The 13,752-nt window shown below is 39.7% G+C and overlaps 1 protein-coding gene across 10 annotated transcripts in view; it reads left to right on the plus strand.

The window, feature by feature from the left end:
* The window catches only part of APBB2 (amyloid beta precursor protein binding family B member 2), a 157,493-nt gene that overhangs the window by 141,027 nt on the left and 2,714 nt on the right, over positions 1-13,752 (plus strand). For all 10 annotated transcript variants that reach the window (XM_056489499.1, XM_056489506.1, XM_056489500.1 and 7 more), the window contains 4 exons: positions 8,787-8,901; positions 11,371-11,458; positions 12,525-12,608; positions 13,103-13,218. In XM_056489499.1, the coding sequence (XP_056345474.1) occupies positions 8,787-8,901; positions 11,371-11,458; positions 12,525-12,608; positions 13,103-13,218 (403 nt within the window). The remainder of the gene's footprint in view (positions 1-8,786; positions 8,902-11,370; positions 11,459-12,524; positions 12,609-13,102; positions 13,219-13,752) is intronic.

Genomic DNA, 13,752 nt, shown 5'->3' on the forward strand with positions numbered 1-13,752 from the left:
GGTTAAGTCATAACAAAAATTACTGGTTGCTGAAGTGTTTTAGAGATGAAGGTGTGTGGTGATTTTATACATCCTGCCTTCAGTTCAGTGCTCGGGGAAGGTTGTTCCCCAGGCTGTCACTTCTTCAGGGTGCAACATTCAGAGGACCCCAAGTGACCTTAGGGCATGAGCTTTTGGAAGAGGTATTTAAAAAACTGATGACAGTCTTTCTACTCTTTGAGTTTAAACAATCTAAGTTTTGCACAACCTGAAGAATTATTCTTCTTTCTTTTGTCAGTATCTGCTGTAGAAAGTGTTATTTTGGAAGAAGGAAGGTTCATGCACTCTCTATGTGTCTATTTATACTTTCTGCATACTACTTCCCAGACTTGTGTGTGGTATTTTAAGTTTTATTACCTCCCACTGTTGATATGTCTGCGCTGCCTCGCTGAATTCAGCTGATGCCTGTTGGCTTCATTGCATGTTTCCAAAAATACAAACTTCAGAGCAACAAGATTCAACGAGGAAAGATGTCAAGAGGAAATAGTGGCCGTATGCTTAGACACGGTGTGCTACAAACAGTGTATGTTAAATGTACAGCACTTTTCAGCTACCCTGGCTTATCATATGCTGGAGCTCTGTCTGCCTGAGTGCTTTCTAACTTGCTCTTTCTGTTTCTTCATGCTTCCCTGGATTCAGAGAGAGGTAAATTATTTTCATTTTTCCATTTTTGTGTTTATCCTTCTGGCATGCACTGAAAAATGTTGTATTGGTTTGCTTGTATCAGTGAACAGGAGCTCACCTTAAGTAAATTCATATCTGTCACCTTTTCAATTTGCTTTAACAAAATTGTCCAATTGATACTGGCTGTTGGTTGTTTGGAGGTTTTTTTCCCTCTGGTTGCAAACCGTCTAGTAACAGAACAGTATAAAATCGTGCAGTGGGTTTTAGTATTTTCTTCTGGTCTTGGGATTTAAATTCAGATGATGATGTTTTCTGGAATCTGAAATGCAAGACAGTAGTGTTAAAATCCCAGCTTTTATTTAAAAAATTTAAAAAATGTGATACTGAGAACAGGGGATTTCAGAGCTAAGTTTAGCGAGATTTGAAAAAGCAAACATTTATTTTATATCTTTGATATTTGTTTTGGGTCTGTCTGGGTTGCTTGCTTGTATTTTAAGTTTGAAGAAAAGTTGTCCCCAGTACGTTTGATTTGTTTGGATGTACAAAGGGATCGTTTGGAATTCTCTACAATGCTTCCTGTTTCATGGGAGCACAGACAGTAAGGCATTGTAGTCAGGTGCTTTGCAGCACAAGGGCTGCAGCCACTCCAAAGGCTCTTAGCATTAGAATTGCATCCCTCAGATGAGATTTGGGGTTTGTTTGCTCTTCTAAATTGCAAAAAACTTGAAAGTGGGACTGGGTGGAAGGAATGTGGTTTAGAGATGCAGACTATTCCTTATGTTTGCTTTGTGGAATATAATGAGAATAGTTTCCAGGCCTGACTTTTTAAAAATCAATTCTTCAGGCAGTGTTGGCCTAGGGAAATATTTGAACTTTCTTGATTATGGTTTTGCAGTCTAATGTAGGTTTTATGCATGTGGAGAGTGATGATCCTTCCAGCCTAGCACTGGCAAAAGTGTGCTTCAAGCATATTCCTGTGTAGTGTCTGTGCACAACTGCTGGGTTCTCTGTCTGTATAATAAAGAACAAAGGAAAACTAGGAAGCCTTGCTTATAAAACAAATCACACTGGAGAGATTAACTATTCTGGTGTAGTCTGCTGTCTTCAGTTAAATCTGCTATAGTGCTTTGAGCATCTCAACTCGATGTATTTCTTTATTAAATCTTTAAATATTCCTTGTAAACAAAAGCCCATGTCTTCCAATTAGATCTGGAAGACAGAAGCATTGTCAAAAATATCTAAATACTAATTTGTCACAGTCAGATTTACAGGATCTGCTGCAAAGAGGCTGTTCAGAGGTTCACAGGCATAATAACACATTGATTTACTTAAAGAAAATTCAGGATTCATTGCACTGGCCATCCTGAGGAGTTAAACTACCACTTTACAATGCTGCAACTATAATGGTCTTGACAAACTACCTCATTTATGTGCCTTTTCTTTGAAAACTGCTGCACAGGGTAGGAAGGCAGCCCCCTGCCCATGGGCATTTCAAAAATATTGTGAAGTAGTTAAGGAAAAAACCCAACAAAACACCCTGAAAAAATTGACCAAGTCAGTGGCCAGTGATTTTTCATACGATCTGTCCCAGAAGTTCTGCCTTTGGTTAAATGCATCTATAAAACAAGCAGAGGTCTAGCTACTGACTGACTTTTCAGTTTGCCATGCCTGTCTAGCAGCTGGTGAGCAGCAGTAAGCCCTGTCTGACCCCAGGCACCAGCTGGATGTGACATACTGACAGCTGGAGCTCTTTGGGCTGCCAGTCCTGCAGGAGCTCGGTTCCCAGGGGACCCCCTTGGTGGTGACCATGGCACATGTGACAGACTGTCCTCCTTGCCATGGTGGTGGTGCTTTGGCCATGTGATTGTGAGGTGAGGCTGGCAGTGGGGACCAGCATGGGACATACATTTAGGCTGTACAATCTGCACTCCTGTCACTGTGCTAACAGAGCTCGTGATCTGGAGAATTGCACTTTGACATGACTCCACTTGATGCAAACCTGTGGCCCTTTGCAGGAGCAGGATGAAACCCTTGGCAGCAGAAAGGGAAATTATTTGTAACATCTCAGAGCCACCTTTCATGTTAGTAAGGCAGTGGTGGTGAGGCTGACAGGACTCACACAGAAGGTGGTGGGCAGCACTGAGACATGGAAAGCCCATCTGGGGGACCAGCTTTTGCAGCTGCCTAAACATCAGGCTGCAGGAAGGAAATTGGAGTGAAAGTCACACAAATGCTTTCAGTGCTGGGCTCTGAAGGGCTGAGTTGGGTATCAGACATATCAGTTCTGAAAGGATTTTAACAAATTTTGGAAGCACGCAGAACTGTGGCAATGATAAGACATCAAAGAAAAACCGGCAGCTGTGAGTTTTAGGGCTGCCAGATTAAAGCCTCTGAGTATCACACAAAGTAGCCATAGCTCCTCCTTCTGAGTGAGCAAGTGACATTATCAAGGAATGAAGCAAACAGCCTTTCAGCAGGGGATAATTTGCCCTACAAACTTCATGCTTGAATTAGAAAAACAAGCTATACTCAGTCGATGCCAGACCATTTGAGGAGAATTTATTAAAATGCAGAACTGATGTTTTGCTGCAAGGAAATCCATTTTCAAATTATCTGAAAACTGGAATAAGAGAAGTCTCCCAAAAAATCTCTTCTTGGGGAGGGCATTTTAGCTACTTGGATCCAAAATTCATCACCAGGGTAGTGTCGTGGTCGCCAAGTGTGCCATTCTGCTGGAGAGCAGCTAAAGAGGTGGAGGAGCTCTGTGAGGTGAAGAAGAAAAATGGAAGGCTTTCAGGTGTGTTTAGGATTTCCAGCAGCTGTCAGAAACACAGGGAAAATTCTTTCTCCCCACATCACTTTGAGCTCTCATCCCTGAGGAGAGAAGAATAGATATAGTTAAGAGAAATGGCAAGGAGAAGACTCTTGGAAATAGTTACTTTTCTTCCTCCTCCTCCTCCAGGATTTGATTCCAAAGTGTTGGGTGTGTATTCTCCTGGAGAAGGAGCTATGAGTTTCATTTGGAACAGGTGGAAGGGAAGTGGTTTCACTTGGTATCTGTCTGGTGTCTGGTAGTCAAAAGATCCTCTGCAGATCTTTTGCAAACAGATTTTGCAGCATTTGTGAATGCTTCTTGTTTAACCTAGTTATTGTTTTCTTACCTTTGGATTTTTCTCCCTAACTTTGCAAGTTCCTTGGTGTGACCATAATAAAAAGACAAGGGAACTGAACAATCACAAACATTATTTCACAAACATTCTCCTTTCTCCTATGTGAATAAGAAGTCTGGATAAAAAGCCTGAAATGTTAATCCAGAGGATTTTTAATTTCTAACACACATATTACTGCAGGGTTTCTTGCACCTCATCTTCTCTGCCATTCACGATACTAGAATATTTGTGTGTCATGGAAAAACTCCATCTGAGGATGGTCTTGATGGCATTATATTTACCTTCTTTTCTCATGTGCCTCCTTTCCCTTCTCTTGCTTTTCTCCTCCTTTGCTCCCAAGGACATTCAAGTCTTGGCAGTGAATGGCAGCCCCTGCCAGGTGCCTCTGACCCTGCTCTGCTGTAGTGGTGGTTGCTCTCCCCTTTGTGTTTCCTGCTTTCATAAGTCTCTGGTGAGCTGTTTGCAGGAAAGCAAAGTGAAGCCTGAAAGTTGCAGACTCAGGAGATGGTTTCCCCACAGCCTGGAATCTCTGTTCTGTGACCCTGCAGTTGCAGAAGTTATATACCAGTATAGAGAAATAGGCTCTTCTGCATGAATTTCAATCAATTTTAAGACAAACCCAGAGAATATAATTTTCTGGTTCAAGGATTCTTGTTACAATTTTTAATGCATAAATCTGGAAAGAAATGTACCTTTTCTTGCATGTGTATCATTTTAATGTAGGTGTTTTAAGTAGCAGCAATTTAATTTTATTGAGAAGAGTAAAAATTTTTATTTCATACTTTAAGGCTAGGATGTTAGGGGTTTTTAACCAAAAACAAAAAAAAGGATTAATGCAATTCTACATTCATCTACAGTCTTTTGAAGAAATAAGTTTAATGTGAGAAGGTAATGGAGGATGTGCTACTCTTTTAGGCTGTACTTAATTGGGATGCCTCCTAGGACTTTAGCCTAATAGTGGCAAATGGTTATAACTGCTACTCAAACAGGACAGCATTAGCATAAATTGCTTTTAATGTGATTATATTCATCCAAGGTTGAGCAGCTAAGTGATGCTTAGCCAGGTGTTAAATAGGTATGACTATCTAAGGTTTAGTCAATGACTGTAGACATTTGCCAATTAAAGAGAGTAAAAGAGCAAATAAAAATTAAATTCCCTTCCACTTAGCACCTTACATTGTCTTTTCAGCTCTCAAAATTGCTTTTTAAAATGTCTTTCTCTAGTTCTGTATTCTTTCAAAATAAACTATTAATAAATATTTAACTTTTCAGCAGAACCAGTCTTACCCATTCTTGTACAAAGTAATTATTGTCTATTCTTCTGTTTTTCTAACTTTTGTTCAGAATACTGATTTATATCTAGTTCCTATAACTGGAAAGTTATTAATAGTTGATGTAGTAGATGTGCAAATTATTTTTAAAGAATTAAAATTATCTTCTGTGCAGTACTTCTTCTCTATAATCCTGTATCAACTGAAGTGTTGCACTTGTGTTATAAAATTTCAAGAGTATACTGCTTTTTTTACAGCATCATTCTCCCACTAAATACCTTGCTGCTCTCCCCACTGCCATGGAATGAAATTTTACTAGGAGCTGTCATTCAGATTCCACCAATTTCATGTGCACACACACCCTATGGAGACAGAGACTCAACCAGCTGGATGAGGTGTGATGTTAACCCTGTGCTAGCTGTCTATCCAGCTGTGGGCTTTGTAATGGCTTTTTAATTTCTTTTTTTGCTTGTTATCCTAGCAGAATGTAAAGATAGGGGAGTGGTAAGAGGAGGCATTTGCCCTTTTCTGTAAATTTCTATTGCAAACACGTTGCTCAGCACTTCTTCATTATCCCAGGGGCCTGTTGCACATAAATCTCACTTAAATGTTAATCAGCTTCAAGTGAGCTGCTGTCAAATGGAGGTTTATAGATGAAGCAACCCAGAAGGGATCTGAAGTGGAAGAAGAATCAGAGACTGGTCTTCTGGCTTACTTGGGATTCAAGGTTTCGGACAAAAAAGAAACAGGTCTATTGTGGTCCTATGTAGGGAAACACAAAATTTCTCCTAAGGTTTTATTGTTGCTGTAGGAAGCAGATACTCTGAAATCCTCAGAAAGCCATACCTTTCTTCTCCAAGAGGAACTGTGGAGCTCTGTTTTCAGGATGCCTAGAAATGCCTGAAGCAAGGCTGCAAGGTTTCTGCTGGCAGTGCAGGAGCCAGCTGCCACCAGCTGGTACCCCATCTCCAGGTCTTGGCTGCTGGGCTGCCATGTAGGGCCACTCCTGCAAGCACACAGGCATCTAGGTGGCTTCCATGGATTAATGACATCAGTGGTACTGTCTGTGCACTGCCAGAAGGGGGAAGGATGGTTTGTGTGCTGATTTTGATTGATGGTTTGAAAACAAATGGTTCTGGCAGGGTTGAGTGTGATGTGGTGCCATAGGTTTAGAAGAATTGACATTTCATACTTTGTCTCAGTACACACAGGCTCTGATCATCTGAAGCTTTAGGTGTATTCACAATCCATGAATGTAATTAGCTGATTTACTTTGTTCAAGCTGTTCAGGTACTTAAAGTGAACCACTAGTGTGTGAGTCTACAACACCACCACGAGGGTTTTATTAGCTCTCAGTACTTGAAACTGATGTACTGCCTGGTGTCTCATTTTCTTCTGTAATTGTGTTATACAGCTTTGTTTGTGATTGCATACCATTACAAGCAGAAATATTTACAGAAGCTGCAGGACCAAGGGCTGGAGAGGCAGGACAAAAGCTTTGCATGCAGCACTGAGGCAGCACTTGTGGAATTGAGGCAGAAATATTTACAGAAGCTGCAGGACCAAGGGCTGGAGAGGCAGGACAAAAGCCTTGCATGCAGCACTGAGGCAGCACTTGTGGAATTGAGGCGTGGGCCAGGTGCTCCTGGCAGCTCCTTCCCAGCACTCAACCTTGTGGGGTTTTTTTAATGGCACCTCGTTTCAGGTTTTTTTCCCTGTAGCTGCCAATTTTTCATAGACTACAGGTGATCCATATCCTCTTCTCTTGGAGTCTAGCTAGGAGTCTTCAGCTTGCTTTTGATGCATTAAGCGGGGAGGAAACCATTCTAAAACAAGGCTTGACACATGTCCAGATAAGCCAAAAGCATCAGTCTTTTTCTGCTGTGCAGAAAAAGGTAAGAATATGCCAAAAGGCTCTTGTGGCCAAGGGACCTGGGGAGAAAACTTGAGGCACCTTCTGTAATAGACAGCACCTTCCTGGAGATTATTGCTTTGTGATTTTTCCTGCAGGTCACCATCAGTTGGGTAAAACACAGTCCCAAAGAATGCCTGTGTCTGGCTGCTGGCAGGACAGTGCTGCAGCCAGGGAGAGCCAGTGCAGCCCATGGGCTGCATTGCCCATGCAGGAAAGGTTCAGGTGACAGCACATCCCACATGCTGCCCCACTGCCTCCTGTCCCTGCTGGGCCCTAATGTGTGCCAGTGCAGGTTGGATGCAGTGAGATGGAGAGGGGCCTCCAGCTTCACTGTGTTTCTGCATGGTTCTGTAATGTGCAATTGCTTTCAGATCTCATGCTCTGATAGTTCTGTGTGGCTTGGGTTTTTTAAAATATTATTCATCATGCTTCAGGTTGCAAAGCACTTAGATGGAGCAGGCACCTGCACCTGTTATTGAGCAGCCCTTATATTGCAAGGGCTCATGAAGAGCAAAATCTGCTGTTCAATTAGACACAGGTACAGTACTTAACTGCAGGACAGTATCTGTATCTTGTACAGAGCAGAGAGGCCAGCAATCCATTTGCCACAGTCTCTGATTCTCCCTTCACTGTAAAATTCTTCAGTTCACTGGGCATTTAAAATGAATTTGAGAATTGGCCATCCATGCTGCATTAAACCCTGGTCAGAATATTTACAGACTTTTATATACAGAAATACTTCCATTTATACTTGGCCTGTGGTTTAGGAATATCCCTCCTATCTCTTCACCACTGTGAGCTTTAATGGTAATTATTTATGTGTAAAGCAGAAAGGCACTGAAAAGAGACTTCAGGCATAAGAGGCTGAAGCAAAGCCCAGAGAAATCTAAAGGTAGCAAGAGGGTCACAAAGTAGGAATGATCTGTGGTTGCTTGGAGGATGTGAAAAAGGAGAGATGCAAGACCAGTGAACAGAGAGTCTGGTATAGCAAGGCTGGTAGCTGAGCAAAGCCAGGCTTCTTCCTGGCTCAGTATGTATTGCTGACTGTTTCAAAAAAGCTCCAACTCCTAAGCAGCCTGAGAACAAATAAGCCTAGACATGGCACTCCCTTCATCTATGCTAGAAAGCAATACTGTGCTGTGGTGACTAGCCAGTGCAGTGCAAAAATCTCTTTTGTAGGGCAGCTTTATTTAACTTTTGAAAAAATAAGGTCAGAAATTTAGGGCAATTAGTGTGAGCAAGCTCAGCAGGTTCACATCTCCCTTATGCAACCAGATCTCTAATTACTATCTGCATATTTTAAACACTTTATCGACTCCTTTGAAATACGATTTTTCTCTGACTACAGTGTTGTATGCTTTTTCTTGGGGTTCTTTTAGCAGTTAAGAGCCGCATATGTTTTCTGTCTTAATATGTAATTCTCTCTCTACTTCACCTTCAATAACATATTTGAGTAAATTTTCCTGTTTACTTACAGTTGCATTTGGAATTATGGGTTGTAACTTGAATAGGTTGCATGGTTAGGTAACCATAGTGAACTTTTTAATAATAGAGATTAAGTACCAAATCTTAGATATATGTTTCATGGGTAAGCAGTTTATTACATTTATAGACCTTCTTTGTCCAAGGCATGTATTTTATACCTTGAGAGCTGAGACATACACCTGTTAAACTGAAGTAGGACTTGCAGTTTTGGAAATATTACTGATTCTAATGTTGTAACTTCTTTTTGCATGTCTCTAACATGTCCATTTATCATGTTTACAGAGATTTTGCTTACGTGGCAAGAGACAAAGACACAAGAATTCTGAAATGTCATGTGTTTCGATGTGACACACCTGCAAAAGCCATTGCTACAAGTTTACACGAAATCTGCTCAAAGGCAAGTGGATTTGAAATCAGCTACATTTGTCTGTTCAGAGGTCCCTGACCCTTATACATGTAATCAGTAATATTAGTTTAGCTTATATAACTGGGAACAAGAAGCAGTGTAGAGAATTTGTAAGGGAAAGGACACAAATGGATGGGAATTATGGGAGAGTGGGCATTTAGATTTGAGGAGGATGATGTGTGCTTTTGATTTGACAAGTGTGTATAGAGGCCAAAAGCTTTCCTGAATAATAAAGAAGCTGCAGGTTCAAAATGGAAAAAGAACACAGAGGTTCAATTAATAATAAACAATGATGTTAAACTCTAAATAAATCAGACCTTGTTTGAATGGTTTTATTCAATGGTATTATCCTGCAGGACATAGAGCAAAATAGTTGCTAACTGTATTTTAAAAAATCATGGGGGAGAGGGGTTTAAGGTACTCATATATACTAAAGGATCTTAGTTCCTGCTGTGATAGTGTTGTCCATGATACTGGGGAGGACTGTTCTTTTCAGTCATTCTGCCTCACAGATTTGACACCATTCCCTGGTGATTAATTTTGGTTTCTTTGGATGATCAGTTCATGAGTGTCCTCTGTACAGCAATTTCATGCAGCAGTAACAACATAGCACATCCTTTACAGTGGGCAATCTGAAACACTTTATAAAGAGGAAGTTAAACTAATCTACTTGAAACTCTTTTTTTATTCATTTATTGAGCTGTGGTGGACTTCAGACTGCATCTCCCTTTTTAAAAACATTACACTGCTCATTTGGGTTTTCCATAAAACATTTTCATTTGCTTCACTTAAAAAAGTGGGTTGTGGAGGTGAATAATCTTATCAGTTATCCCTGTGTAACTTCTCTCTCCTCATGAGTCACAGCTCTTCTAGAAATGCTAGTTAGGGAACCTTCAGGTTTTAAAATTCTGCTGTATGACTGTCATTTGCTTTTTTTGCTTTTTTGTCTTCATGTTAGTTAATGGAACCAGTGATGCCAAACCCTCCTCTGTAGTCAGTTGTATAGTCTAAAAATTGTTCATTTTTGCAATACTGCAGATGTGGTGTTGACTTGTTTGTAGTGTTTCATGCAAGCAATGTGAGCCTTTGCACTGAGTGCATTACTGCAACCCTCTGGGCAGCAGAGCTGTGCCTGAGGCAGAAGGTAGCCCAGCAGCTGTGCAAAGCCTGGCAGGTTTGTGTGGCTTTGGGCTCCAGAGGGGTGGACTCTGGGAATGGCTCAGGTTGGTCAAGGAGCTGCAGGTTGTGCTTGGTGAAGTTTAACACCAGCACTGCAGCAGTGGCTGTCTGGAGACCTGTTATGGCCTTCCTAGTTCTCCTCTAACTTTCCAATTCACACAGGTATTCCCAGCAAGTCTAGCAGGGAAGAATGTGCTACACAGACCCTACTACTGCTGCTTTTATCCAGCAAGGTCAACATCAAGTAAATGCCATGGCAGTTTTACACAGGAATATCAGAAAGGGAGCAGAGCTGTCACATAAGTAACTATGACATGAAACTTCTGAATTTAATTAATTTTGGATAGGAGAACAACAGGACATCTCAAACCATAGCTAACAGCAACACAGTTAATTCAGCAATAGATGTAATCCTGATTCAGGGAAGCACTTGGCTTGTGCTGACATGCTGTACCTCTTTACTGACTCAGTGTTTCTTCCTAAGTTTGTGTGTATAATTTTTCATAAGATGGGGCAGGAATATTCCCATGTGACCCTGCAACTGAAAATACTTTCAGAACTTAAAACCTAAAAAAGAAAAGAGGGGCAGAGGAGAGAAGTTTGCTAGAAGCATTTTCAGACCAAGTGTCATCTGCTGTAAGACCAGGTACCTTATAGCTTAATTACAATGAAGAGTTGTAACATAAAGAAGCAGAGATACATAAGCTTTATGTATGAGCTTTGGAAAACCTCTGTCAGCTTCCCTGGATCTGTTCTCAGACATATATTTGTAGGGAATAGCCATCCAAAATGTTTATTTAGAAGTGGGGCTTTATTCTTCTTTTGACAGTACTACATATTTTGAAGGAACCACATGTTATATTTTGCATGGGATTTTTAATTCTAGAATAAACATAAAAATGAAGAAAAAAATTTACACAGCAGAAGACAGTTCAGAGAGGAACATGCATAATGAACACTCTTCTGTGTATGTTAAATATTTATGTTTCTTGCTATATTACTCCTCACTATAATTTTGCTGTTGATAAAGATGACTAGATTTTTTCCTCCTCAACCTCTCTTTCATCTAGCCTTGGACACCACTTAAGTTCTTTATGTAAGGAATGGTGAATAAAGTGGGGTAAAATCAAAGTTGTTATTTAAAAAGAATAACCTTCTTAGTCATGTGTCTTCTGACTTATTCCAGAAATAGGGTTGTAATAGGGTAGATTTGTAGTTGCTGTTGTACTATATATATATAAATATATATATTTAATTCTGTAATATCACTGTCTTCTTCAGATTATGGCTGAACGGAAGAATGCTAAAGCCATGGCTTGCAGCTCATTGCAAGACAGGACAAATGTCACCCTTGATGTTCCTCTGCAAGGTACTGTGTGTTACATCTAGTGTCCTCAGGATGATCCTGTTTTAGATAAGTTTGTTTCTGTTGCAGGTTTTTACAGAAATGGAGCATGCTGGATGGAGAAGTCAGGAGTGTATTCCTGCTTTTTAATTAATGTATCACACTAATTGTAATCTGTTCCTGTATTACTTCAAGTATTGGTTATGTTGACAATTATGGAGTTCTGCTCAGTCATGTCAACTTGTGCATTTCCTCTTTTATTTTGAAATGCAAGTGTTTCAAACACAGTCTTATTTATTTGTTGCTACTCAGGATATTGTCTTTTTCTAATCAAAATACCTCCTGACTTGACGCTGCACCAGTTGGCCAAATCTTCCTTAAAACCAGAATATACTCCAGTTACTCACTTGGATTCAGAAGAGCCATAGGAGTACTCCTCCTAGGTTTCACCATTTTAGCAACTTCTGAGGCAAGGGTGCAAGCATGTTGTCATCCAGCTTTTGCACACTTTACTGCATGGTAGAAGGAAGTTGCCTTTGTGTGCCATTATTTGTCATATCTTAGTAGCTGCTGTTTTGAAACAATTCCAGGAGAGCAAATATAAGTTGTGTTAGTTTTGCAGCAAATTATATGCTTCTAGATCCATCAGTTTGTACTGAATATCTTACTCCTAATCCATACTTCAGCTTGTGTAATGGTCTGTGTAATGTGTACTGTTCCAGTAGTATTGATTACTTGGAGACTGTGTTTAACATATTAGCAAGGATGGTATTAAAAACAGATTACAGATTTTGTATAGTTACTGCCAGAAACTTAGGTCTGTACATCTCAGACACTCATTCATCTATACTTTCTGTGCTTTAATGTGCCAGCAATATAAATGTAATTTTATTCTTAGCATAGACCACAAATTCCTTTAGAAATTATTGGGGTTTGTTCTTGTTAGAAGGAATAAAAAATTTATTTAAATCGATGCAATACCTTCAGAGTACAATTAATGGGTAAACAGTTTTATATTATTGATTAAATAAAAGTGCTTTCTCCTCCTGTGAATGCTGATTAATAGAAATTGACTTTTGTTCCCATGCAGTAGATTTCCCAACACCAAAGACAGAACTGGTACAGAAGTTTCACGTCCAGTACCTGGGAATGCTACCTGTAGCTAAACCTGTGGGTATGTAACATTTAAGTGAATTCCAAAGTATTGTGCTTAAACTCTAATGACTTGTCAACTGCCAGTGCATGATTTTTGAAGGGTAGCAACTCTTCTGTTTCAGTCACATGAATCAGGCACGAAGACATCTAATATTCAGGGCATCATATAAACATGTGTTTTGCAAACAGGGTATTGTGGGAACTGCCAGGAAGGCAGAGTTTCTTCCTACAGCTTTCTCTGAATATGAGTTCTGCTACAAATGAGAAGGGCCATAAAGAACTGAAATGGTACAAAAGCTAAACAAGATGCTGTCCTGTTTTTTTGCAAGCCAGAGGCACCTGTTTTGGTTTTCCAGATGGAGAAATACAACTTCACAATACTTTCTTCCATGATCAAATTAATTTTAATAAGGAATTAAAAACAATCTGTTTTCTATACTACTGTGTGAAGATAAAAAATCTGTTATTTTTTATATATATTATTTTTCACTATTGCATTTTATTCTCTTTTAGGAATGGATACTCTGAACAGTGCCATTGAAAGTCTAATGGCTTCCTCTAGCAAAGATGACTGGTTGCCAGTTACCATGAATGTTGCTGATGCTACTGTCACAGTCATCAATGAAAGAGTAAGGCAGTCTACCTGTGTTGTTTAAAACACAGTTAAAATAATATGAGTGTTGAAAACCAGGAATACAGAAATGCTAGTAGGGTTAATTTAAACTAAAATTAATCTGTTTATTTTGCATTTTATTTCTTTCCAGAATTTGCAGAGGCTCTTAATGCTCATATCAGCTTCAGTTTTCTTTATCATTCCAAGCGTGTTCTCAGAAATAAATTATTATAAGTATTCATTAGATACTTAAATTCAGTGCTTTCCTTTCTAGGAATTTGGAGCCTAAAATGTTGTAGGTTAAGCCCAAAGTAGTAGCAATCCAAACTGCATTTACCTTATTCTTGGTATGGAAGCCAAGAGTAATATAAAAATCTGTGTTACAGAAGAAAATGTAGAGCATTTTCCATAGAGTTTGATACAGTGAGAATTACTAACGCAGTATTTTATATATGCCTTTTGATGAGGTACTAAACCAACATCTCTATAACATACCAGTGATAGGGGAGCATGTTTTGGAGTCATCATAGCCATGTTGTTTTGTTTCTTC

Source organism: Oenanthe melanoleuca, chromosome 4, assembly GCF_029582105.1.
Source record: "Oenanthe melanoleuca isolate GR-GAL-2019-014 chromosome 4, OMel1.0, whole genome shotgun sequence".
In the NCBI taxonomy this organism is placed as follows: domain Eukaryota; kingdom Metazoa; phylum Chordata; class Aves; order Passeriformes; family Muscicapidae; genus Oenanthe; species Oenanthe melanoleuca.